A 27832-nucleotide genomic window follows, 5' to 3' on the forward strand; every position below is an offset into this window, starting at 1 on the left:
AGAGAGAGAACTCTCAAATGCAATTAGACACAATGAAGTACAGTGTTATTTACACTGGATGCCCTTGAAAATGCCCAGAAGTTCCTTCTAGAATCATCACAAAAGGTTTCGTTTACCCCTATATCTAATCTAGGCAACTCTAAACAAGCCTGCTCTTCCTTAAGCCCAATGTTCAAGATGAGTTTTGCTTTATCTTTTTTTTTTTTTTTGAGAGGTTTTCACTATAGGGTGCATGTGCTTGCCAGAAAGAGAGAGAAAGAGAGACAAAAAGCAAGAAATCACCCTCCAAGGGGGATGGCCACGCTGCAACCCCTTCTCCTCCTTTCTCCTCTCAGGATCTTGGGCACTCACGCACACACACCCGGCATGAGTTTAAGCCACTGGGTCCAGGACTCGAATCATAGTCAACTACATGGGAGTCCATTGACATAGCCATTATGCTAACTGCTGGTCCCTGCTTGATCTTTTTTATTCTGCCTTTTTTTTTTTTCACTTTGTTTTAATGATGCATTGTTCTCTACAAGTTTATGCTGTAAATGCAAGAAATTTCAACTATGTTGGAAATTGGGTTAATAGGAACTTGACCTTCATTTATATTCCATTTCATGGGAAAATGTGCTTTTGACTAGCAATCAACCAATTAAAAATTTAGGTACAGTCTTTTTGTAATGGAACATTGCTCATGCATAGTATAAAATATGATTTACCTTATAGTCAGGGAATCATACCAACTATAATAAAATAACTAGTATGCCACCAACTAGTATGCCACAGTCACATTTACCCAGGTCTTATTACTTACCTAGGGCTGTGCTGTAGTCTTCACATGTACAATCACTGGTCTACCACTGCATAACATAAGTGCTATTTTTAATCCTGATTTGGTAATGACAAACTTGAGGCTTATAGAAGTTAAGTAACTTTCTTAATTAAAGTCTTTGTGACAGTTGGATATGGGATTTGAACCCACACAAGATGACTCCAGAGTTTATGCCATTATTGCTTCATTGTCTATCTTTGAGTAGTGCTCCCCCCTCCCATTCAGTATGTCCAACAATTAGGACCACCTACCTATGACTGTGCTGAGTCTGGCAGCCAGAGTGGCAAATTCCAAAGCCTTCTCATAGCCTTCCAGACTGATCTGCAACTCTGTCAGTTTATTGAAGACCCGGAGCTCGGTTCTCAGTGCTTTCATCCTCCTTGCTAAAGGAACAGCCCCAGCCTGAGAACAGAGTCACAAGGAACCTTAGTCTGTGGGACATAGTGTTAAATAAAAATTAAAGGAGTCCACTGTTTTGGACTAACCTCCTGTTCTAAGCACCACAGGCTAGATTGAAATGGAGTCACTCATGCCAAAATGCCACATTATCAAACTGAACCTTTAATGAAGCTAATAGATTTTGAAATAGACCAGTTTTTCCTGAAATGGGGAGACCACAGTTTACCTGAGTCAGTGCTATAAGGAAATAAAATATGTACATCTTTAGACCTTCTTAGGAACATATACCTGAAATAGCCTATGATATTACCTAGACTCAGTGGCTTTTTTTTTTTTTTTTTGCCTTATGAACATCCTTATTACATTTATAACAAAGTGCTAGACTCACTGTCTCCACCATGAGGTCATCCCACTCCCCTTATCATAGAATTTAGCCATTACTGCTGTAAAGACTCTTTGCTACTTTCCCTTCCCAAGTAACTCTTTGTGACTTTCACCTTCAAAAATCATCCTTAAATCTGTAAGACTGTGGCACACATTATTCGGGGCAACTTGGATTTTGTGGTGCCCAGGTATATTGCAAATAGAGTCAGCATGGTTTAGTCCGGCTCCTTCACTTTCTATCTTACCATGTTTGAAGGCCACAGGATAAATAACTAACATTATTAGTTATATTGTACTTGTGCATTTGTTATGTAATTATGACTTTACTGTTTTATGCCATTGAATATAAAATGCATGTGCATGTGTGACAATCTGGTTTTAGAAATGAGCCACTATTGTCTGCAGCTGCTTTAAGAGAAAAGAGTACCTGGTCATCTAGCTCTGCCCTGCTAGCTAGCCCTGCTCAGGTGGGTCTTGGTTCAGGCTGGTGAGCCCTCCTGGCCTTGCTCTGGCTTGGCTCAGTTCAACTTTGCACTGCGAACTCCAAAAAGGAGGATGCACTCTGTGAGTGTTCCCCACATATGACACAAGCTCCAAGAGGGAGGAAGAGCTTGCAAGTACTCCTATGGGCTTTGCAAGCCTAGTGGGAACTTTGCGAGCTCACCTTGAACTCAGCAATAAACAACATGACATCAGTACCGTATGTCTTTTTCTGACTTCCCACATTGTTCGACCAACCTTTAGAGGAGGGAAGGACTTCTCAAATCACCAGTCCATCATCCTAACCCTGGCCCAATTAAAACCTTTCACTTTAACTTCGCCTCGACTTTGTTTTTAAGTTGGCAATACCATACTCTGGGAGGCTTACATTCTCCTGGAAGGGCCTGGGGGATAGGGGGTGGCAGTAGACTAAACTGAAGGGGGCCAGCTGTATTTCCATGCATGGCTTTTCTCAGCTCATTCTCCTGGTCCTTGCTCTTGGTGTTTTGCCCAGATCTTAGAGATAGAAGAACCAGAGGTCATCAGGTCTCATAAAATTGGAGAAACTGTTCCCTTAACATCCACAGCACTAATCTATGATAGTGTCCAAAAGTGATCAATAACTAGTCTTTTTTTGGTAGAATTTTAAGCATATTACTTCATCTTTCTGAGTTGAGAGAGAAAGATGAGCACCCTGTACAAGGTCTGTTCACAGTGATCCCCCTCTTCCAGTCCTCCAGCCTGTGGGATCCTGGGAAGTCTTGCACATGCCAGGCATATTTCAGGTAGACTGGGTCAGGATCCAAACTACAGTTGTAGCAGGCCAGTTTAAGGATAAGCAGGACTACAGCCATTTTGAAATTAAGAAAGGCCTCTAATGAGAACAATCTGACCAAATGTGAGTTACAAGGATAATATTTGAGGAATGGTCAAATGAGAAACCAAGAATGGGTATTTGAAGGAATCAAGTAGTTATGCAAGGACAAAAACTGACGTACTGATTGTAGTGAGGAATGATTTACATGTGCTTATATCTTGCACCTATAAATACCAAGAGCATGTTGAATTTTTGGAGACAGTTTGATGGTATTTACTAACTATCTCCCTATAACTGGTTACAGAATAAACTCTCTTCTTGTCCAGCTTCTGCCTCTCATTTTATTGACCATGAGAAGAAGCAGCAGCCAGACTTAGTTTGGCTAGTTACACAATCATTATGTGGGAATCAGCCTCTCCTGAACAGCACATTACCACTGTACCACAGTGGCCTCCATGTACCCTTCTAAGTCATCTCCCACCATGCTGCCAATGGTACTTGGTAAATAGTGGAAAACATGGAAGTATCCTACGAACTGTAAAGTACCATGTGCCCAAGAGATTTAATTATTAAGGTATCTTATCCCATGAAGATAAAATATTGAGCCTGAGAATGATGGAGTTTATCACATCTTTCCCTGAGTGCCTGCTTGATTGAAGAGAGGGTGAGTATGTGGGCATTGCTCAAAGAAAATAGGAAAAAAACACAGCAAGAGGAAGGAAGAGGGACCTCAGGACAAAATCTGGTGTAAACCTGCCCACACTGGTGCTAGAGCCTTGCTTAGCATGCTGCAGAGCCCACAACTTACCCGGTAATACTCCACTGCACGATGCCTATGGCGGGTCCCATGGAAGAACACATCACCTGCTTCTTCATAAAGCTTGAGAGCTAAGGAGGGCTCCTCTGACTTCAGGGCTGTCTGGATGGCTGCCTGCATTGGACAGAGACAGCAGTCAAAGGCAGAGGGATGGGATTCTATACCCTTCAGATGACTGGCAGAAGTAGGATCTGAATCACCTAGTCCAATCCTTTGCTGAAGTCTCCCAAATCCTGAATTATCTGAGTACTTACAGGACTGGTAAGAAGACTCAGAGATTCTCTAGTCTGGCATTCTCTCTTATAATATTGTCAGCAATATACAAACAAATGGTTTATGTTTTAATGGTTGAGTATTTATTTTTAAATATTTTAGGAATAAAAGATCAATAATGCCTCAAACCTGTGATTTCATACCACATTATTTAGGATAAGTTAAGTATAAGAAGCTAAGTTGATTTGAAGTTGAATCAAAAGAAAATAATAATAATATGGAAGATACAAGGATATATCAAAACCATGAACTTAATGTGTGATGACTGAAATTGGAAAACAGTGATCTAATCCAACATCTTCACTTCCCAGATGGAGACAGTGAGGTTCAGAAAGAAAGTGGGAACTCTCCAAGTTCACACCAGTAATGAATAGCAAACAAAGGTATCTTCCAGACCAGTACTCTTCTTCTAGCACCCACAAACTCTTTATCTCTTACAAGCAATTTCATATTGCATTTAAGCCAAATGTGATGAGGAAATTGAAGGGTGAAGAATACACTGCGCATCTGCAGCAGAGTTACAGAAACTCAAATATCCTTAGGTAGAGAGTGATTCACTTCCAGGGGAATGACTCTGCAGAACATTGGGTTAGGTAGCAGCCTGGAGGTGGGTTGGATCTGGCACCAGTGGTCACCACTGAATATCTAATAACTGGGAGAAATATTGCAGCTCTATCAGTGATAGAGAGGCAGTGATAGGGAAGCCTAGAGTCAGAAGGCTTTGCCACCAATGTACTACTCAAGCATTTCCCCTGGAGCATCAAAGGAACAGATCAAATTATCTGCTCTCTCCAAAACCCTTCCAGCTATAAAATCCAAAGGCAGAATGGTATAGAGGCTGAGAGTGACACCTCTAAGTCAGATTGACACTACGCAAGTCTCAGCCCCACCATTTACCAACTATTTTACCTTGGGCAAATTATTTAGCCTCTTTCAGTTGTACATGTAAAATGAAAATTGCAATAGAAACTTCTACTGCATTAGTAAAGAAGATTAAGCTACATCATGCAGGTGAAGTATTCAGCAGTCTTCTGTCTGTAGGAAGCATGCAATCAATGTTCTACAGTCATTAAGTCTCAGTGGAAGTGGGTTTGAACAAGTTGTGTAATAGCATAAAGGGGGATAATAAAGGAGAAAATAGAGAATGGAAAGGAAGAAAAGATAATGGGTATATTTTTGATGGCATAAAACTTACATAATAATAATAATATAATTTATTAAGGATTTATTAAGTCTTGAGCACTTAGTAAATACTGACTACTATGCCAGATATATATATATATATATCCTTCCTAATCCTTACACCAAGAAATAGGGTTTACCCATAAGAAATTGAGTCCCAGAGAGCTCCTATAGAGATCAAAAATCACACCAGGTGGGACCAGCAGTTAGTGTAATGGCTATGTCGCTGGACTCCCATGTAGTTGACCGTGGTTCGCGTCCCGGACCTGGTGGCTTAAAACTCACACCAGGTGCGTGTGCGTGCATGCTCAAGAGCCCGAGAGGAGAATGGAGGAGAGGGTATTGCAGCGTGGCCATCCCCCCTGGGGGGTGATTTCTCGCTTTCTCTCTCTCTGGCTGGCTGGCAAGCGCACATGCCCTATAGCAAAAACCTCTTAAAAAGAAAGAAAGAAAGAAAGAAAGAAAGAAAGAAAGAAAGAAAGAAAGAAAGAAAGAAAGAAAAGAAAATCATACATACCAGGCATGTGTGCATGTTTGCCCAAAATCCAGAGAGAAGAATGGAAGAGAACCAATTGATGTGTAGGCGTCCCCCTTGGGTGAGGGATGATTTCCCACTTTCCCTTTTTCTCTTCTCTATCTCTGTCTTTATATGGCAAGTAAGTGCACATGCCCTATAGCAAAATCCTGGGGGGGGGTGGGGGAGCATCCAAACAAACAAATGAACAAAACCATAAGAGAACAATAAGGTTAATATCCCCCACACACCAACTTAGTCTCAAATTGCAGCAAAATCTAAAGTGTGTGTTGAGCTTTGAAATGGTAGGAATACTAACATGACCCTTAAGGAAATCTGCCTTTGCACCTCCTAAGGGCTCAAACACATGGGACTCAGGGACTGGCCATTTGCTGCCTGTAGTCAGCTTGTGGACTGTCTTAGTTTCCATAATGTTTCCAAGGAGCAGCCCAGTACTGACCCTCTCTCTAATGGCTTAGTGCGGACATCTTCCATTTATGGTCTCAACTGGTAGATTTGGAGGGTATTGGTGTCCCCTCAATGGCCCAAATCAGCTGATCCCTGAGGCTTACCTGCAGGTACAACTCCACCAGCTCATCTTCTTGCAGGAGGTAGTGGAGTCGCCCAGCCCCCAGCCAGGCCTCAGCTGCCTTGTCTCTCTCCCCCAGGTCAATGAAGATTCGCAGGCTCTCCTTGATACAAGACAGGGACCTCCTGAGGGACCTAAAGGGTGAATAAGGACCTTTGATGTGTGAAAACTCAAAATGGCCTCAGAATTTACTCAACACAAAAGGAAACTGAGGCACTGGGATGAAACAACCCTGTCCCAGATCACATAGAGAGGCGTGATTTGAATCCCAGCTCTTCCCAACCAGCTGTGCGAGCTTGAGAAAGTTTAGAGCCTCTCTGAGCCTTGGTTTCTCCATCTATAAAACGGGAATATAATCATACCTGCCTAAGAAGATTGTTGTGAGGATTAAATGAGATTATAAAACCAACATGTCTATCATGTAGCATGTGCATGATGAAAGTTTAAATGTACTTATCATCATCATTATTATTATTACTAATCCATAGTCCACAAATCTTTAAATTGCACTATAATTTTATTTTGTGAGCACCTAACACACAGTAGATTCCATATGTATATCTTGGAACTAATGCACAATGAATGATGATAATGGTAACTTTAAATCATCAAAAGATTTTTATTTTTTTTTTAACAAGAGAAATCAAAGTAGGCCAAAACTTTCTAAAGGTTGATGCTTAATGGATGACTCTTTGTTTGGAAAATTGTATGATGTATAAAATGCTTCCAGAAATAATCTCCCATTCCGAGCATTGTCAATTCACACTAGTTACTGTGTCTTTTGCAGAAATTTCTTAATCTGAGGTAATCCTACTTGTCTATTTTTGGGAATATTTTTGTAAACTATACTCCAGATAAGGGACTGATAACCAGAATACACAGAGAACTCAAGCAGATTATCTGGGGAAAAAAAATGATTAACCCAATTAAAAGATGGGAAAATGCACTGAATAAACAACTCTCTAAGGAAGACATACGAACAGCCAAAAAGCATATAAAAAAAAACCACTCAATATCCCTCATCATAAGGGAGATGCAGATCAAAACCACATGAGATATCACCTAACCCCAGTCAGAATGACGAAGATTAAAAGAACAAAAAATAGTAAGTGCTGATGGGGATGTGGTGAAAGGGGAACTTTCTTACATTATTGATGGGAATGTAAATTGGTCTAGCACTGTGGAGAACAATATGGAGGTTCCTCAAAGACCTACAAATAGAACTACCATATGATTCAGCAGTTCCACTCCTGGATATCTACCCAAAGGATAAGAGAATGCTCAGTTGGAAAAGTGCTTGCACATCCATGTTTATTGCAGCATTATTCACAATTGCTAAGACATGGAACCATCCCAAATGCCCAAGAACAAAAGAATGAACTGGAAAAGTGTGGCACATGTACTCTATGGAATATTCCTCAGCCATAAAATAAAAACAATATGGCATAATAGTTATATCACTGGACTCCCACATAGTTGAACACAGTTCAAGTCCCAGACCTGGAGACCTAAAACTCATGCCATGCACATGTGCGTGTATGCCCGAAATCCCAAGAGGAGACTGGAGGAAAAGAGATTTTTGTCATGGCCATCCCCTGGTGGTGATTTCTTGCTTTCTGTCTCTCTGTCTCTCTCTGTCTCTCTGGCAAGCACACACACCCTATAACAAAAATCTCTAAAAATAATTTTTAAAAAAGACCCTGGCATTTGATAGACAGTGGACAAATATGGGGTACCAGCAGATGGCATAATGATCACATCGCTGGACTCCCATGTAGTCGACCATGTTCAAGTACTAGACCTGGTGGCTTAAAACACATGCTGGCCACATGTGCATGTGACTAAAATCCCAAGAGGAAAATGGAGGAGAAGGGATTGCAGTGTGGCCATTTCCCCTTAGGGGTGATTTCTCGCTTTCTATCTCTCTGTCTCTCCTATGAGTGCATGCACCCTATAGCAAAATTCTCTCCAAAAAAAAAAAAAGTGGACAAATATGGAAGATTTACTGCTGAGCGAAGTAAGCCAGGCTATGGAAGAGAGACATTGTATGTCTCCACTTTTATATTGACTGTCCATACTCTGTGGTGGAAACTGAAAGAACAGAAGACATAGAAGCATTGAAAATGGTTATAGATACTGGAGACAATGTGGGAAGAGGGTGGGAGAAGGAGGAGAGTATAAGGAAAGAAATTAAAGAAGAAAACAGAGAGGCAAGACATTTATGGGACACAGAAATGGTTTATTATCTGTTGACGATAATGTGTTTTGTATCCTCAACTGGACTGGTGTGAAATGCATTCGTGTTGGGTAAATTCAGCTTATAAGCTAAGTGATGTATAGTGGTCAAATGTATAAAATAAATTTTAAAAAGAAAATGCTTCCCATTGACAGGCGTTAATGAAGACATGAGGTATAGGTAATAGTGTCACACAGGTTCAGAATCAGAAAATAGAAGGAACAGTGAGCATCACCTAGATAATAATTCTCAGTCCCCACAGCAATTAGAGTCACTGGGAAAGAGATTACACAGCCCAGCTGTTCCCCAGTGTGTTGAAATGTCATGCTAACCTGGATTCTGGATGCTCTGGGAAGATGACTCAGGCACTAGCATTTTGTCAAAGTTTTCCAACTGGCTACCCTGCAGTGTGGGTTAAGAATTGCTGATCTAGAGTAACACCCTTATTTTATAGAGGACACAGGTCCAGAGATGGGAAATGACTTGTACAAGGTTGTACAGTACTTTACAGGAAGATCTAAGATCAGAATTCTCTTCTTTTAATCCCTTCCTTGGACTCATCCCACAACACCCATATTTCTCAAAAACTGATTCATGCTTCTGCATTAGCATTGCCTGAGAAGCTTAAATAAAAATACAGATGCTGAGCTACCTTGAACTGGCCAAATCAGAATCATTGTAGTTGTAATTCAGGAATCTACATTCTTAAGACACACCCAGGTTATGCTTAAGCACACCGATGTTTGAGAACCACTTCAATAAACCATGCAATTTTCCTAGAAACACTAATATCATCAATCACTTCTACAAACACTCGGGTAGAAGCCATCATCAAGCCTGGTCACTCTCTCACCCTGGAAAATTTTGCATAGTGATGGAAAAAGAATTACCTTTGACTAACAGGGTCCTAATCCTTTTCAGCACTGAAGTAACTGTTGGTATTCTAGAGAGATTATCATCAGGCATTTGGCCCTTATAAGAAGTGAGAAAGAAGAACTCAAGCTTTCCCTAACACCTTGCCTTTCACATGGAAATTGACATCCAGGATGGCCCTCCCAAGTACCACAAAGTCAGACTTACTCCCGAGAATGTGAGCTGTGAGCTCCATGCAATGCCAGGGTGATCGCCAGCCTCCCCTGCTGACTATGATAATTTCTGGCCTTTTTCACTATAGGAAACCCTGTACTTCACTATCCCACTCTATACTCCAAACCTCAAAAAAAGGCCTCCACTGTTCTCCCCACTTTCTCTAGAAAACTCAATGAAGACAGGACTCATAAATCTCATCTTGATGCTATTTCCTGCTATATTTTTGTTTATTTCCATTTGCTGTCCTGGGATGTCCTTGTACTATAGACCCTCAGGGAGGAAGTCTTGGGTTATTATGGAGAGGCCAACTCATAGAGCAGGCATTTGCTTCTTAGATTTTTTCTTTCTGAGTTCCTTCTAACTATAGAAGAGAGCTCAGTCAGTATTTCTTTCTAAGAAACAGCCCACTGAGGGTAGGCAGGACTTATGAAGGCCCAGCTATTCATATACCACCATGAGATTCCTTGTGAATGGAGGATTTTCAAAGACAACTGCCTCTCTGCAAGATGTACACCTGATCCATGATCTCCAATCAGAATTACCTTTGGGGGTCTAAAATTGAGACACTGCTGTGACACTGTCTACTGTGCTACTGGCTAGGCTTGGAGTGACCCAGTATCTCAATTCCTCCAGTTTTAACCCAGCTATAGGAAAACCAAAGTGACTATATTAAACTTAGAGTCTATCTCAATAGATTAAACCTTAGGAAAATCTTTTACTTCACAAAGAGTCTTACAGAATCCTCCCTCCCAATAGATGGAGCCTAATGCTCAACTAATGAAAGTTTACAATAACCTTGCTGAGCCTCTGCAAATATCTGGTTATGGAGACAGGGAAGGGAAAGATGCCACCAGCCTCTTCCCATAGGACTAGCTGAGAAGATTTTATTAACTCAAGCATTACGAAGTCACAGCTGGGCTCTGTTCCAGCATCTAAGAGTTGTCCTGGCTGACTCCATTTTCTTCTGCTGCCTTTTTAATCAGTTGCTTATCTTTAAGCCCCATGCAGAGAAGGAAATCAGTCATTCTGCTCTACCCTGCATGCCCAAAAGAGAAACTGGCCCCCACTGTATACTGTCGCTAGCACATCTTCTTGTGATCCTTGTGATCCTGCTAAAGATGAAGCCTCCTCAATAACTTACCAATCATTTCTTCCCCTATATAAGCTTTATTTCTTGTCTGATACAGCAGAGATGGTTACGGACTCTGGTCTGCTGTCTCCCTGGTTGGTCTCACTGAATAAATCCCTTCCTTTATTCACCAAGTTCTGTGTCTTCGTGGTGGGTGACACAGACATGATTTGAGACCCCCTGAATAAGCATCTTTGCCTGTTCCAGTATCAGTCACCATTGCCATTGTAATCCTGGTGAAGATGAAGCCTCCTCAATAACTTACCAATCATTTCTTCCCCTATATAAGCTTTATTTCTTGTCTGATACAGCAGAGATGGTTACGGACTCTGGTCTGCTGTCTCCCTGGTTGGTCTCACTGAATAAATCCCTTCCTTTATTCACCAAGTTCTGTGTCTTCGTGGTGGGTGACACAGACATGATTTGAGACCCCCTGAATAAGCATCTTTGCCTGTTCCAGTATCAGTCACCATTGCAGGTTCCAAGCCGGGTTCAGCTTTCAAGCCAAAAGAATGAAAGAATATGGCTCATGGGTGAGCATGGATCCAGCCTTCTGCACTCCTGAGTCATCTGTTTCCCCATGCTGCCATGACCTGCCCCTTCCTTTCAATACTGATTCTTTTTCTCATTTTTCCTGTCCTTAAGTTTAGTCTCTGGGGCTAAGTCCTTGTTTCTTCCTTCCTGCCTGAACATCAGTCATGAACCTGTGACCAAATGATCCCAACACCTGCATTCCCAGATTTCTTTCTACCAGCTCCTGCCCTGCCTATATGAGCTCCCAGACCTCTGGCCAAAGCCCAGCCTCCACTAACTGGTCCTGTCCTGTTCTGATAATAAGAGCTGTCGCTCACTGAGGGCTGACCTGTGCCAGGAATTGGGATATGCATTTGCAGCATACATCTGACCATTTAATCTCCATAGAAGCATTTTTTTTTGAGAGAGAGAGAGATTTTTTGCTAGAGGGCATGTGAACTCACTGGATAGACAGAGACAGAGAGACAGGAAGCAAGAAATCACCCTCCAAGGCAGATGGCTGCACCACAATCCCCTCTCCTCTATTCTCCTCTTGGGATTTTGGGCATGCACATACATGCGCCTGGCATAACTTCTAAGCCGCTGAATCTGGGACTCAAACCACAGTCAACAACATGGGAGTCCAGTGTTATAACCATTACACCATCTACTGGTCCCCCTAGTGGGTTGGGGTTTTTTTGTTTTTAATTTTCCCTGTTGCTTTCCAAAGCTTTATTTTAAGCTTTCTGCTCCTTCGTCTTATAATAATAATAGCAGACCAGTCTGTAGCATTGTAGTTATTGCAGCTGGATCTATGGTAGACTGCATGATATTTGAGTCCCAGACCTGGTGACTTGAGAAACACTCAAAGCATTTAGACATGCATACCCAAAACCCCAAAAGGAGAGAGAGAGATGGAGAAGGGATTACAGTGTGACTATTTCCCATTGAGAGTGCTTTCGGACTCTCTTTCTTTCCAGAGAGTGCACATGCCCTGTGCCAAATTAAATAAATCTATTTTTTAATGGCCGTATTGTTATTGACATTTATTGAGCACTTAGGTGTGCTAGGTGCTTTGCATGCATAATCTCATTAAATCATCACAACAGCCCCCATGAGATCAGTACTAATAGTATATCCATTTTAAAAAAGGGAAAGATACGTCTCACAAAGTATAGCTTGAACCATGTAATCAACCTTATTTAAACCAAAATCTAACCCTGAGTCTGACCCCAGAACTGCCACACTCACACCCTCAGGTATTAGAATGTGGGAAGAATTTGCTTTCTTTTATCACTTTAAACACTCTGAAGGTTTTTTTAAAGAAAATAAGCTCTTTTAAGTCTTGAACCAAGTTTCCTCATCTGGAAAAGTGGGGCAGCAGTATATGTCATAGCCTTCAATCAAATACGGACAAACTAGTGAAAGCAACTCTTTCCTTGTTTAGGATGACAGAGTGTTAGAGATTGGTCATATTAATTATATAGAAAAAACAAACACTGAAGCTTATTTTCATCTCTACAGGAATAAGAAGCATAAGAATAAATGACAGAAGTAATGGCTTCTAAGTAACTACAGTGTTCACGTGCAAAGAATGAATCATTATTTCCTAAGGACCTATTACATGCAAGACATTCCTTGATCTGAAAAGAATATTATACACATCCTTTGTGGCACTTCCCACAATGTATATGATACCTTTGGTGACTATTTACATAAAGTCTATTTCCTGCACTATTCTGTAGGCACTGTGAGCTCAAAAACTATACTCTTTTGTCCAGTTTTTAGCACTGTCAGAAAAAAAAATTACAACAAATTTGGTTTAAAGACCTCAGTTGGCTTTTAGTTGTGATTCTAAAATCAGGTGACAACATAGCATGTTCCAGTGAACTGAGCAGAGGAGGTTGGCCTTACAGACAGAAAAGGATTAGAAAAGTAGAAACTGAAAACAAAAAATAGTTTGGTCATTTCAAAGTTTCTTTCCTTGTAAAGGTTAAAGCAAAAGGGACTTTCTTATTGTGTTAGCTAAAACAGCTTGTTTAGGGATTTGCCTATTGTCTGTCCTCTGATTTCTCAGAAGGTCAGATAAACAGTTTAGTTACAGCTTAGTGGAGTAGAACTTCAGCACGAGTGACTCCATTTTCATTAGATCCATTGAACCTACTGTAGAAGCTCAGTCTAAACCAATGATCTACAATAAATTTTATTTGAGAGCACAGTGCCTAAGCCATAGTAAATGCTCAGCAAATAATTGTTGAATTAGTTCAATAGAGCTACAAAGTTTTCATGCATGTTCCTCCCATCCTCTCCCACCCCTGTGCAGCTCTAGAGCAAGGTGCCAGTCTGTGTTGTGTCACCTGAAGACAGAAAACAAGACTTCCAAAACCTCTCCCATTGAGAAACTGAAATACTTTATCAAACGAGATTCTGTAGTATCCAATGACCCTGAAGAAGATAATAAGAAGATCCTGAAGGCTGGGCCAAACTTTTCACCATCTTCTTGCCCTTCCCCACCAGCTTCCACCAAAACCCTTAAAACAACAGAAAACAAAACAAACAAAAAAACACTTTGAGGGATCAGCAGGTGGTGTAGTAGTCAAGGTACTGGACTCCCACATGGCCAACCATGCTTCAAGTTCCAGACGTGGTGGCTTGCTTTCTCACTTTCTCTTCCTCTTCCCTTCTCCTCCATTCTCCTCTTGAGATATTTTGTAAAGAGAGTTGATAAGATTGAGTGATGGGTTAGATGAAGGGCGAAAAAGTTACCAAGTAACTCGAGAATTTGGATGCCTCTGACAGTGGTGGAGTCACTGTAGGAAAGAAGGAATTCTGTGTACCAGATTTCATTCTGCTTCCCTCTTCGTAACCTAGTGATCTAATGGAGGGAGTTGGGTAGAATGATCTAATTCTGTGAAGTCTTACTTTATGTTTGAGAACTTCTTTTTTCTTTCTTTAGAGAGAGATTTTTGCTATAAGGTGTGTGCACTTGCCAGAGAGACAGAGAGAGAGAGAGTCAAAAAGTGAGAAATCACCCCCCCAGGGGGAATGGCCATGCCGCACTCGCTTCTCCTCCATTCACCTCTTGGGATGTTGACACACACACAACAGGTGCCCAGCATGAATTTCAAGACACTGAATCTGAGACTCAAATAGCAGTCAGCCATGTGGGAGTTCAGCAACATAATTATTATGCCTTCTGATAGTCTCACTGTTATTATTAACTCACCAGGGAGAGACAGAGAGAGAGAAAGGGAAAATGAGAGAGACATCAGGTCTGGGATTCAAACACCAGTCAGCCATGTGGGAGCCCAATGATTTTACTACACCACCTGCTGGACAGAGAACTTGTAAAGAAACAAATATTTTTGGGCAAGCAGGTGATGTGATGTTTGAGGTGCTGAACTCCCATCTGGATGTCCGTGGTTTGGTGGCTTGCTTTCTCTCTTTCTCTCCCTCTTTCTCTCTCTCTCTCTCTCTCTCTCTCTCTCTCTCTGTCCTCTTTCTTAAATAAATATTAAAAAAAAAACTTTTAAAAAGGAGGAATAAATTCAGTGGAAAAGCAGCATGGGATAGTAAAAACCACCTTAAATTGAGAAGCCAGGATTCTGAGCTAACACTAGTAAAATCAAGTGGTGTGATCAGTCAGGACTCTGTAGCAGGCAGGGGTCAGACTCGATGAAAAATAATGCTGGTTCAGACAAGTCCACAAGGTTGCACCACATAGCCATTCACATCTATTATTTATTTAAGGTGAAAAACATTGGCCAGCTCCCCCCAGAATAGAGTGCTTAAGAACATACATTCTAGAGGCCAGCAAGTGGCATGGTGATTAAGGTGCTGGACTCCCACATGACTGACCATGATTTGAGGCCTGGCCCTGGAGACTTGCTTTCTCACTTCTCTCTCCATCTCTCTCCCTCTCTCTCTCTAACACATATGTATCATAGCAAAAATTTTAAAATAATATTAATAATAATTAATAAAATTAAATAAATAATTTTTTTAAAAAAATTCACTCTTCATCACGGCAGCAAATTACAACCTATGAGCCAAATTCAGCCTTCTAGTTACTTTTATAAAGTTTTATTGGATCACATCTATACTCGTTCATTAATGAATTGTCTATGGTTGTTTCTGAGCTACAGTGGCAGAGTGGAGTAGTTTTAATGGGGCCTGTATGGCCCACAAAGCCTAATACATTCACTTCTGATTCTTCATTAAAAAGTTTGCTTACAATTAGTGTAATGGCTATGTTGCTGGATTCCCATAAAGCTGACTGCGGTTTGAGTCCCAGACCTAGTGGCTTAAACTCACGCTGGGCATTTGTGTGTGCGTGCCCAAGATCCCGAGAGGAGAAAGGAAGAGAAGGGATTGCGGCATGGCCATCCCTCCTGAGGGGTGATTTCTTGCTTTCTGTCTCTCTGTCTCTCTCTGTCTTTCTGGTGAGCGCACATGCCCTGTAGCAAAAAACCTCTCCAAGGGACCAGCAGTTAGCGTAATGGCTATGTCGCTGGACTCTCATGTAGTCAACCACGGTTCGCGTCCTGGACCCTATGGCTTAAAACTCACGCCGGGTGCATGTGCGTGCGTGCCCAAGATCCCAAGAGGAGAATGGAGGAGAAGGGATTGTGGCGTGACCATCCCCCACGGGAGGTGATTTCTCGCTTACTGTCTCTGTTTCTCTCTGTCTGTCTAGCAAGCACACGTGCCCTATAGCACAACGAAAAAAAAAAAAAAAAAAAAAAAAAAAAAAACACCTCTCCAAAAAAAAGTTTTGCTTACAGGACCAGCAGGTGGCATAGCGATTACGTCACTGGATTCCCACATAGCTGATCATGGTTCGAGTCCCAGACCTAGCAGCTTAAAAATTACACCAGGTATATGTGCGTGCCTGCCCAAGATCCTAGGAGAAAAATGGAGGAGTAAGGATTATGGTGTGGCCATCCCCACTAGGGGCTGATTTCTCACTTTCCTTCTCACTGTCTCTGTCTCCCTCTCTCTGTCTCTCTCTCTCTGGTGAGTGCATGAAACCTATGACAAAAAACTCTTGAAAAAAAAGTTTGCTTACAGTCTGGCTGTTTGGGTATCAATCCCTGCTGTGTCCTCATGCAAGTTAATTGAGTTATCTCTCAATTTCCACAACTCTTTCTACCTCATATGGTATTCTGAATTACACATTACTTTATAAATAATGCAAGCTTACTGTGAATGTGGAACCATTATTTTCATTATGGGTGCTCTCTGTGCAGGTTCAGAGGCCCATTGCAACCTGCTTCTCCCACCGAACCTGTGCATATGCCACCAAGGGGACGAACTTGAGTCCTCCTCAGCTATCAATATATCCCGTTGATTATTAAAATCTGTCTCTTAAATCTACAAAACATCTTTTAAATATGCCTCCCTTACCTTTGCTACTGCTTCCTCCACCTGAAATAATATTCTATACCCTTCCCCACTTTCCAAAGCCTTATTTTGCAAGGGCCTCCACGGATGCTACCACCTTCATGAGCTCTTCCCCTACAGATCCCTCCACCTTTTACTGAAAGTGCTTCCTCCAAACTGCCCCTGCATAAGCCTGCTGTTTCTTCCGTGAGCACTTCCTGCCTTTGCTTGCTATGGCTTTGAGCTTTGTGACAATGAAAATCCCTTGGGGGAATTTAGTTGAAGAAATCTGTCCATTACATCGAGACGAGACGTACTTACTAAATTCCTCCTAGAAATCAGTGCCAGGAAAAAATTTGCTCAAACAGATACATTTGTTTATGTTCTTTCATCAGACAGTTGAGAACCTCACAGTTTTTCCCTTTACTTCAACTACCAGGAAGCTTTGTGCTAAATTACAGTAACTACTCTCCAGTGTATAGAAACACCTGTTTATCTGTGCTGGTCTTTGTTTTCCTTGTTTGGGTTTCTTTTTAATATTCTGTATGTAGGAGTGGGTTATTTATACATGCCAAATAAATCTGGTATTACAGCAGATTCTCCTTTGTCCATTCTGCAAAGGAACAATAACTTTATGTTTGCAGAGGTTTCCTTTGACACCTAAAGTACGTTCCAGTCTTCCTCATAGCATCATTCATATTGATGATGAGGAGGAGAAGTGATGCTTATTTCTTTCCAATTATACAAGCAAGAATTTCAGCATTTAGAACTATAGGACATTAGGATTTAAAACATTCTAATCAAGATCAACTCTTAGAACAATGGAATAAGGACCTCCAAAAATCTACTATTTGATGAAAGCATCTTAGAAACACTATTTCATCAAAATAAAACTTTTAAGAACCCCATAAATTACCCAAAGATTTTCAAAGAGCATTGATTGAAGGAAAAAGACAAAATTTTGATATTAATAGTGAGTTTGGGTCCTTAAAGCCATCCTGCTTTCCACAGTTTTGGTAGACTTAAAAACTAAGAGCATCACAATTATGGTAGCTGGAAAAACCAGCAGCCCAGCAACCACTAGAGGAGATAATGTGTTTGGAATTTCCCCAATTTTCATCCCAAGAAGACTGTCCCAGTTAGACCTGTCTGGAAGTTCCCTCTGCTCACAATGACACTCAATTGTTTCACATTGTCACTGCCTGAGAAAAATTAAAATATTTGAAACAAACAAGAAGCCAACAACAACAAAGAAAATACAACAAAAAAAAGGAGAATGAGAAAATTGTCATTATTTGACCTGTCTGATAGTTCCTTCCACTGACAGGAGTAATTTTTATTCACCTGACTCAGTTCATTCAGTACCAAACACTTTTCTTTGAGGTGTTGCTCAAAAAATAAATAAATAAATTTTTAAAAATCAGCAGCAATTGTTTAATATTGTCACTGCCTGAGATGGTGAAAACATTTGGAACAAATAAGAAGCCAACAAAAAACATATATGAATGTAATTACAGAGTCCCAAAATACATGTAGAAAAAGCTGACAGAAATGAAGAGAAGAACAGAAAATTCAACAACTGGACACTTTAATAATTCACTTTCAATAATGAACAGAATAACTAAACCTAAGAACAATAAGGAAATAGAAGACTTTCACTTTGAGATTTGTGACAATGGAAATCCCTTGAGGGGAATTTGGTAAAGAAATCTGTTTATTACCTCAAGACTCACTTACTAAATTCCTCCTAGAAATCAGTGCTATAATTAGACCTAACAGATGTCTATAGAGCACTGCACCAAACAACAGAATACACGTTCTTCTTAAATGTACATGGAACATCTTCTGGAATAGACCATACATATATTCACCCACAAAACAAATGCCAATAAACTCATTTTTTCAAGTTTCTTTCTTCTATGAGAGAGACAGAGAAAGATAGGCACCCCGACCTCAGTCGGCTGAATTGCAGGCATGTATGTGTGCACCCAACATGGATGGGGAGACCTCAGGACAGGAATCTAGGACCTTCTCATATGACTTCACCATCACAGAACATCATGTTATCACTGAATCACCATAGCTGGCCTCTCAAAAAATTTAAAAGGAAGGAAATCATATGAAGTATATTTTCTCATTATAATGGAATAAAATTAGAAATCAGACCATGCCCTTTATGGGTGTTTTCTTTCTCTCTCTCTCCCTCTCTCTGTCCTTCTCTGGTGAGTGCACGTGCCCCATGATAATTTTTAAAATTAAAAAAGATTATATCAGAAAGAAATGATGCATGGGACCAGCAGTTATTGTAATGACTAAGTTGCTGAACTCCCATGTAGCTGACCATGGTTCGAGTCCCGGACCTGGTGGCTTAAACTCACGCCGGGTGCATGTGTGTGCATGCCCAAGATCCCAAGAGGAGAATGGAGAAGGGATTGCCATGTGACCATCCCCCCTGAGGGGTGATTTCTCGCTTTCTGTCTCTCTGTCTCTCTGTCTTTCTGGCGAGCACACACACCCTATAGCAAAACCTCTCAAAAAAAAAAAGAAAGAAAGAAAGAAAGAAAGAAAGAAAGAAAGAAAGAAAGAAAGAAAGAAAGAAAGAAAGAAAGAAAGAAAGAAATGATGCAGAGAATAGGAAAAAAAATCAAGAAAAATCAATAAATCCAAAAGTTGGTTCATTTAAAAGATTTTTAAAAATGATAGTCTGATCAAGAAAAAGGAAGAGAAAGCTAGCCTCATAGCCTAGTGATTAAGGAAGCACATATCCCACATAGCAAACCACAGTTCAAATCCTGGCCCTGGCAGCTTGAAAAACACATCAGGTCTGTGTGTGTCCATGCATCAAATCCTCACAGAATGGGAAAATAAAGGAGAAGGAATTGCAGCATGATCATGAGGATGAATGTCACTCTAACTCTCTTTAGTAAGTGTTGTTACTCTCTGATGGTAAAAAAAAAAAAAAAAAAAAAAAAAAAAAGAAGTCAAATGCGATGGGCCAGCAGATGGCATGGAAGTTAGGGATCCCACAATCCCTACTATGTGGCTTGAGTCCCAAACCCAGTGGCTTAAAAATCATGCCAGATGCATGTGTGTGCATGCCCAAAATTCCTAGAGGATAATAGAAGAGAAGGGATTGTGGTGTGGCCATCCCCCTTGGGGGAGGAGGGTGATTTCTCATTCCCTGTCTCTCTGTTGGTTTCTCTCCAGTGAGGGCATGCACCCTATAGCAAAACAAAACAAAAAGAAAGAAAGAAAAAGAAAAAGGAAAATAAGAAAAAGAGAGAGAAGAGACTCAGGAATTAAAGTGAAGATTACTACCTACCTTAAAGAAATAGAAAGGATTATAAAAGAATACTATGAACATCTGAGTACAAACAAATTAGATAAGAAGATGAAATAGACAAATTCTGTACAAAGACATAAACAGCTCAAGAAGGAATAGAAAATCTAAAGAAACCTATAACAACTAAAGGGATTGAATTCTTTATCAAAAAACTTTTTACAAAAAAAAAAAAAGAAAGATACCCAGATGACTTCATCAGTAAATATACTAAATGTTAAAAGAAATATTAACATCATAGACTCTTTCAAAAATTAGAGGAGGAGAGAACATTTTTCAATGTATCTATAAGTGAACAAGAAGTAAAAAAGATAATCTATGGAATGGGGAAAAATATTTGAAAGTCATATACTTACAACTCAACCATCAAAAGACATACAATCCAATTTTAAAATGTGCAAGTGACTTATATTTTCAAAGAAGATATACAAAAGGCCAGTAGGTACATGAAACAGCTCTTAACATCTTTAGTCTTTAGATAAATGCAAATCAAAATTACAGCAAAATACCATGTTGCATCCACTAAGGGATGATTAAAAAAAAAAAAAACAGACAATGACAAGTGTTTGTGCTGATATGGAGAGACAGGAGCCCTCACATATAGCTGATAGAAATATAAAGAGTGCAGTCACTCTGTAAAACAGTCTGGCAGTTTCCAAAACTTTAAGCATAGAATTACTATGTGACTGCAATTCTGCTCCTTAAATATAGACCCAAGAAAAATGAAAACACATATTCACACAAAAATATGTTCACAAATGTTCACACAAGCAATGTCAATCTACTTATGAATGAATAAACAGATGTTGTATGTTCATTAAAAGAACACAATTTGATAAAAGATGTGATGAATTGCTAATATATGTGACAGCATGAATGAACTTAAAAAGTCATACTGAGTGAGCCGGGCATGCCCAAAATCCTGAGAGGAGACTGGAAGAGAAGGGATTGTCGCGTGGCCATCCCCCTAGGGGGTGATTTCTTGCTTTCTGTCTCTCTGTCTCTCTGGAGAACACAAACACCCAATAGCAAAAACCTCTAAAAACAAACAAACAAACAATAAATAAATAAATAAAAAATAAAAACTCATGCTGAGTGAAAGATGCTAGTCACAACAGCCACATATTATATGATATATATCAAACATCCAAAATAGGCAAATTCATATAAACAGAAAGTAGATTAGTGGTTTCCTGGTTGGGTTGGGGTGGGAATGAGTAATGGGGAGTCACTGCTCATGGTTGCTTTAGGGGGCCATGAAAATGTTTGAAAATTAGATAGCTGTGATGGTTACACAGTGCTGTGAATGCACTAAAATCTAATTTGCAGGACCAGCAGTTGGCGTAATGGCTATGTCACTGGACTCCCATGTAGTTGACCACGGTTTTAGTCCCAGACCTGGTGACTTAAACTCACGCCGAGTGCGTGTGCATGCGTGCCCAAGATCCAAAAAGAATGGAGGAGAAGGGATTGTGGTGTGGCCATGCCCCCTGGGGGGTGATTTCTCACTTTCTGTCTCTCTGTCTGTCTTTCTGGCAAGTGCTCATGCCCTATAGCAAAAACTTCTAAAAAAAAAAAAAAAAGATAAAAGAAAACTAAATTGCACACCTTAAAGGTTGAATTTTATGGTATGTCATTATATCTCAATAAAACTGTTGTTAAGATTGAGACCCCACTTGGGTTACAGAAATTCTTTTATAAGATTCCTGAACAGCCACTTCTATTTGAATATATTGTAGTGATGAAACACACACTCACTTCCACATAGGGTATATTACTCCATTTGGGAGCAATTACTTTGAAATTTTTCTTCTAACCATTAAATTCCTCAACACTTAACCACAATGTGACAAAATGGAAGAGTTCTCATAGTATGATAAAGTTTTCCCCTTTAGGATTTCAGTGATATTTCGACAACTGGGGGTAGGGAGCTGATGAGCAAAGGATGGCAGTGGGGTATGTTATGGCTGGGAGCAGTGGTTAATCTGAGACTGAGCTTACACAGCAATGGGAGACAAAAAGGAGCCTAATATGCATCTGGCATTCTTACTCTGGTTCCTTAAAAATTCAGCTTTCCCAAAGCCCAGTCCCAAGATGCCTCACCATGAGCATATGACTGTTTCATTTTAAAGTTAACTCCAGTCTGCCTGTGGATCTGCTCCAGAAGCATTCAAACTCCTAAGATGTCCTGGAATGGAAGTGGCAGAGTGGACCAGGTCACCTAGGCCCTCAAGTGCTATGTGAAACCAAAACCCCCTTCCTGAGACTGAGCACAAAGACAATGAGAAATCTGAAGGATATATGATTTTTGTAAGAGAAGGAAGAGGTCAGCGAGAGGGAGATAGAACGGGAAAAGAAAGAGAGAGAAAAAATTCCTTGTATTATCTGATTATACGTTATCTGATTATCCAGGTGCCCAAGGTTACCCTGTGTTGCCTAGAAAAGCAAAAATTGTCATTTAATTAGCCTCTCTTCAAATACCTCCTTCCACTCAACTTTAGCAATTATCCCTGCTCTATTTTAGAAGTCATTCATAATTATGAATACAATGCTCCAATGCAAATCTGTGGAAAAGTGAAACTGAAAAATCTTGTAAACCCTGAGGGATTTAATGGAATCAATTTAAGGCATATTAGAGAGCAGAACTGCAGTCTGGCCAGTAGCCAATGAGGATCAAGCAGTGTGAGACAAGTGGAAGGACAAAGAAGGGAAGACCAACAGGAGGTACCAAGATACCTCAAGTGAGGATAATTTGAATAGCAAAGAGTTAAAAGAGGCCTTTGGGTTAAATGGCTAAGTTTGGGTGTATTTTTGCAAAAATGAATCTTTTTAAAGATAACGCTGAAAAGTCAATCATAAAACAAAGGATGTCTGTTTGTGCTATTATCCAATTTTGTCAACACAATGAAGCCAAAAATCTCAACCCCTCTTTTATTGTGAGTTTATTCTAAGACTTGGTGCACAGCTGCAATTATAATCGAAGAATTCTTAACTAAAAGGTGAAAGTCAATTTCATTTCATAATTTCCAGTTTCATTTAAAAAAAAGATTTAACTATTAAATTTTGCACACCTGCTTTCAATGGATTTATTTACTCTCTAAGTGTTGAAGTATCCTTTCTCTAATACCAATTGTCCTCAGGTAATGAAGACCTACTAAATGTTCCACAGTCCTAGGTATAACTGTCACGCCTCAGAATTATACACCCTCAGCTGAGGTCACAAGGTGGGTTGCTGTGGAAACACACAAGCAACAGGAACATAGTTAACATAACCAAGCCCTTACTACACATCACCATTCCAAGGGTTCCACAGACTCATTTATTTCTCACAGGAACACTATAGATCCTCCTTCGACTGCTGAGAAAACTGAGGCACAGAGAAATATTACTTGCCCAAGGCCACACGCCCAGTAAGCAATGGATGGTATCATACGGTAGCTGCAGAGCCCACGAGGCAGACCTGTACAACATGGCATTTGGATTTGGCTTTCTGAATGAAGGAACATAGTTTCTCCTTAAGGAAGGGAAGATGTCCCTAAGTTCTGACTCACCTGGCCGTGTTCAGGTTCCGATAGAGCTGCCCAAGGGACTCCAGCAGCCTCCCCTCCATCTCCCGGTCCTTGAGTGCCTGAGCCAAGGCCAGCCAGTGTTCATGGTAGGTGATGCATGCCTCAGGATTTGGGGACACAGAGCTGTAGAAATGGCAGAGGGATTTGGTGACCTGAAGCTGACCTGAACATAAAGCAGGGACATGGATGAGATGACTTTGAGATAGGACATGGACAAAACGTACTCCAACACTTTGCTCTCAAGCTTCCCAGCAGCACGGGACATACTCACTCTTTAGGTGTTGATGCCTTAAGCCAAACAGCAATGCCATTTCATAACAAAGGCGGCCATGTGTCAGCTGGCTTCCAGACACCAGAACTTGGGCCAACCAGAGAAGCACCTGTACTAATTCCATGTCTGTCTCTTTGCTGGCCTGGAGTTCAGAATAGAGCCGCACAGACTGCAGGAGATAGTCCCTGGCTGGCTGTTGAGTCCAGGACTTAAGAGTCAGGTGGCCAAGATTGGCCATAGTCACTGCCTGGTTACGCACATTCCCTGTCTCCTGGGCTCTGTTCAAGGCCCGGAGATAGCTCTTGGCTGCCCTGTTTATCCGGCCTTCACCTTGAAGTGCAAGTCCCAAGAGGTTATGGACCACTCCCCTTTGGGTAATATTCTCTGTCTCCTTCAGGGAGCATACCAGTGGCTCGAGGATATCCAAAGCTTTCTTCGCCTGGCTGGCTAAGAGATAGGCCCATGCCAGGCAGAGGGAGGACTCAAAGGCTTCCTGCTCACTCAGCAGCTGTCCTAGCAGAAAAGCTTGGCTCAGGTAGTGGATGGCACCATCAGGAGACCTGTGTTGGAGGTACACTTTGGACAGAATGAGACACAGGGCCCTCTGGGTCCTCTGGTCTGCCTGTTCCTCACAGGTAGCCACTGCCTGCCTGAGTGTTGGGCAGGCCAGGACAGATACTTCACCCCAACTTGGGGAGGGAATTCCAAGGAGTTTATTGGCATTCTGGAGGACCAAATGGACCTGCCAGATAGGAAGAGATGCCCCTTGGACACTTTGGGCACCACATTGCCGGACAGAGGCCACTGCAAGATGGGGAAGATATTTCTTGTCATACAGAAAACTCAAGATGCTGGAGGCAGTGTCTGAGGCTGGAGAGTGTCCAGAGAGGAGCTGCAGGCGCTCAGCAAAGGGCAGGACTTCCTCATGCCGACCCAGGATCAGGAGCAATCGTATGGCTAGGAAGCAGGCCCTAGCCTCCAAGGGACTGCTGCCCACCACAATCCCCTGGCGCAGCACATAGGCCACCACATCGAGCTCAATCTTGGCACTAAACTCGTGGTCAGGCAGGCAGGCCAGCAGGGTACCTGCCTTTTCCAACAGAGTTGAGCCTTTATGCCTCAGCCTCTGCCTCAGGTAGATGGCAGCCAAATTGATGTACAGAGCAGCCACCAAGGAGAGGTCCTCAAAAGCCCCATTGAGAATGTGGATGGCCTCCTCAAAGTACACCCTGGCCTGAGAGAGCTTGACCTTCCGGATGCTCAGCCTGCCCAGGAGGAAGCAGAGCCGGGCATGGGCCCAGGTCATGCAGCTCCTCTTGGCCCACTTCCTTGAAGCCTCCAAATAGGCCACAAGCTCATCCTCCTCAGAGAAGCTGTAGAAGGAAGAGGTGAGGAAAGAGAAAGAGAAGTCATAGAGGCTTTTAAAATGGTCTGCATAACCCTCATGATCCAGAAAAACCAATATGGGGACAAAGTTCTCAGCTTCCTCTTCCTCCTGGCCAGTGTTTAGGTCCATAAACAGTTCTGGGTCATCGAGGTCATCAGGCTCTGGCAGATGATAGCTGTCTGAGGCGGCCGAGAGGAGCTCCTCCTCCAGGCTGGAGTCCTCAGAGCTGCTGGACTGTCTGGAGCCCATGGCCCGATGCTCTTCCCAGGCTCCTCCAGGCCTGGCTTCCTTGAAGCCTTCAGGCTGGGATGCTGTAAGGACAGGCAGATTTGGGCAACCCTGAGCACCTGCAACTAAGGTAGCCAGCTCCTGCAAGAAGGTGCTCAGCAAATGGCAGACCTCCTCATGCAGGCCCAGGCTCTGGAGCTCATTTTCAGCATGATCTCTACTCACCACTCAGGTCATTTGGAAGATTCTGGATGGATTCAAACCCACCTGGGTAGAGATCAAGGAGAGACTTGGTGTTAGATCAGAATGGGCCACCATACCTATACCTCTAAGGCCCCTAGGAGACTTGGTGTTGACATTTCAGATCATTGATCGTCATGAAGGAACAGGACGGAGTTCTCCCCTTTGTCATCAGTGTTAAGAGCTGCATGGACCAAACCATCCTGTATAACCCATGTGCTTTACAGCTGGAACCTGAGGTCAAAGGGGGACCCAGAGTCAGGGAATTAAAACTAGAAACATAAGTGCTACACCAAGAGGTGTGAGTATGAGGGGATGATAAAATCTGCAGGCCAGAGCATTGTGGTGCCCAAATGTCTCAGCAATAGAGACAGGACAGCGCTCCAAGTAGAGGGTGCTTGGCATGGTGCTGCCTCCCATTCCATATGTATCACATCCTTCCTCTATTAATCGGCCATCTACCCACTTGACAGACATTGGCTGACTGCATACAGTGTGCCAAACACTGCTTTGTCAGAATGGTCAGACTGAGAGGCCAAAATGAATGGTGAAGAAAAAGAGCAAAGATGTATTTGAGGCCCCCAGCTTTGTTCCCTGGAGTAACTCGGTGAGATAAGGTGGAGGGAGGGAGTATAGTTTTAGACATTTCTGAGTATAGTTTTAGACATTTTGAGTTTGAGATACTTGCAGCAGCTCTAGGCAAAGAATTAAGTAGGCTGTAGTCTACTTTGCAAACACAGATTTGTGACTCGCAGGTCACAAGGAGCTGGCCAAAGCCCAAAGCTGAATGTGATCACACAGGTGAGGCATCTGGAAGAAAAGGAAAGCAGTAGGGGAGCAAGAGAGAGGAAGACTTCATCAAGAAGCGTGAAGAACATGAGCATTTACCGGCAGACAGTAGCCAGTTAAAGAGGCTGAAAAGGCACAGTCAGAGAGAAAAGGAAGCAACACAGGCCCAGGTGACTTACTACACAGCCACTGAATAACACAAAAGTTAAACAAGGCTAGGTGGGAACCAAGAGGACACATTGGGTTTGGCAAAGAAGAAGTGAGTGCTCTTGCCATCCATAGAGGGGAAGGCCATATTCACACTCCACAAGACAAGGGTTGCTAGAGAGATGAAGTTACTTCTTCCTGGCAGAAATGCAACAGATGTTTGTGCCTTTACTTTGGGGTCTCCATTGAATGATGTGAATCATGAGGACTCACAAGCCAAGTCAAGTTTTTTCTCACTCCTCTCTGTGAAGGCTTTATCTGTGGCTGTCATTACAGAAACTCAAAGCGTGCAACCCCTGAAGGGTAGAAGGTCCCATAGTCAAAGATGGGATAGCCGGAGAGTGTGGCTCTGGAAAGCTGTTCACAAGCCCTGGACTTCTCTGACACTGAGGGGCTTGCACCAGTCTTACTGCAGCCATTTCTTTCTAAACCACAACACCAAGGGCACAAATGATACGTGAGTTACAAAATAGAGCCCTTCGGGAGACTTTGATGCTGAGGCAGCCTGCAACCCAGAAGGCACAGCCTCACCCAGCAGAGTCGCACCCCTGGTCTGTAAGTAAGAGGCTGCATGCTGCCCAGGGACTGATCTTGAATCTCCCAACCAAGGGATCAAAAGTCTGCCACCAGGGGATACCCTAAGCACTCCTTGAGTTTCATATCTCAGCTCCCACCTCCTGGGCAATGCCTATGGCTTCAGTTTCTTGGCTTGGCCTTATGGAGCAGTGATCTGCTTGTGGCCAGAAAGCTCTATTAGGACTGGGTGCTGATCTCAGGGTAGGTGCTGAGCTCGGGGTAGGTGGTGCTCACTAACACTCCTTGTGCATAGAAAAAGTTGCCAATTTCAGCCTCTGCTCCTGGGAGCTGGCCTATGGGGACAGAGTCTTTGGCTGTACCATGAAACCTTTCTAATCTGGCCACACAGGAATAGACACATCATCAACATTGAAGAGATGGGAAAAACAAGACTCCCTCCTCAAACCACTGTCAGTGAGCTAGTGTACTTCCTGACACAGAACAACAGGCCTTTCCCAAGATAAGGGAAGTGAGTATCACTCATTTCTCTCATTCATTCACTCAGACACCGCTAAAAAATCCTTATAGACATTGAAGCTTCTTCCCCATGGATAGCACACCCAACAGCCTAAAATTATTTTGTGTCAAAGATATAGTGGTA

General features: G+C 42.0%; 1 protein-coding gene across 2 annotated transcripts in view; it reads right to left on the bottom strand.

Annotated features, from left to right (window-relative positions):
* The window catches only part of SH3TC2 (SH3 domain and tetratricopeptide repeats 2), a 68826-nt gene that overhangs the window by 3881 nt on the left and 37113 nt on the right, over positions 1 to 27832 (bottom strand). For both annotated transcript variants that reach the window (XM_014588736.2, XM_006150858.2), the window contains exons 10-15: positions 25645 to 25686; positions 23805 to 25502; positions 23516 to 23696; positions 6259 to 6409; positions 3709 to 3831; positions 1072 to 1222 (exon numbers count right to left, since the gene is read on the bottom strand). In XM_014588736.2, the coding sequence (XP_014444222.1) occupies positions 1072 to 1222; positions 3709 to 3831; positions 6259 to 6409; positions 23516 to 23696; positions 23805 to 25502; positions 25645 to 25686 (2346 nt within the window). The remainder of the gene's footprint in view (positions 1 to 1071; positions 1223 to 3708; positions 3832 to 6258; positions 6410 to 23515; positions 23697 to 23804; positions 25503 to 25644; positions 25687 to 27832) is intronic.

This window comes from Tupaia chinensis, unplaced genomic scaffold, assembly GCF_000334495.1.
Source record: "Tupaia chinensis unplaced genomic scaffold, TupChi_1.0 Scaffold000303_1, whole genome shotgun sequence".
In the NCBI taxonomy this organism is placed as follows: domain Eukaryota; kingdom Metazoa; phylum Chordata; class Mammalia; order Scandentia; family Tupaiidae; genus Tupaia; species Tupaia belangeri.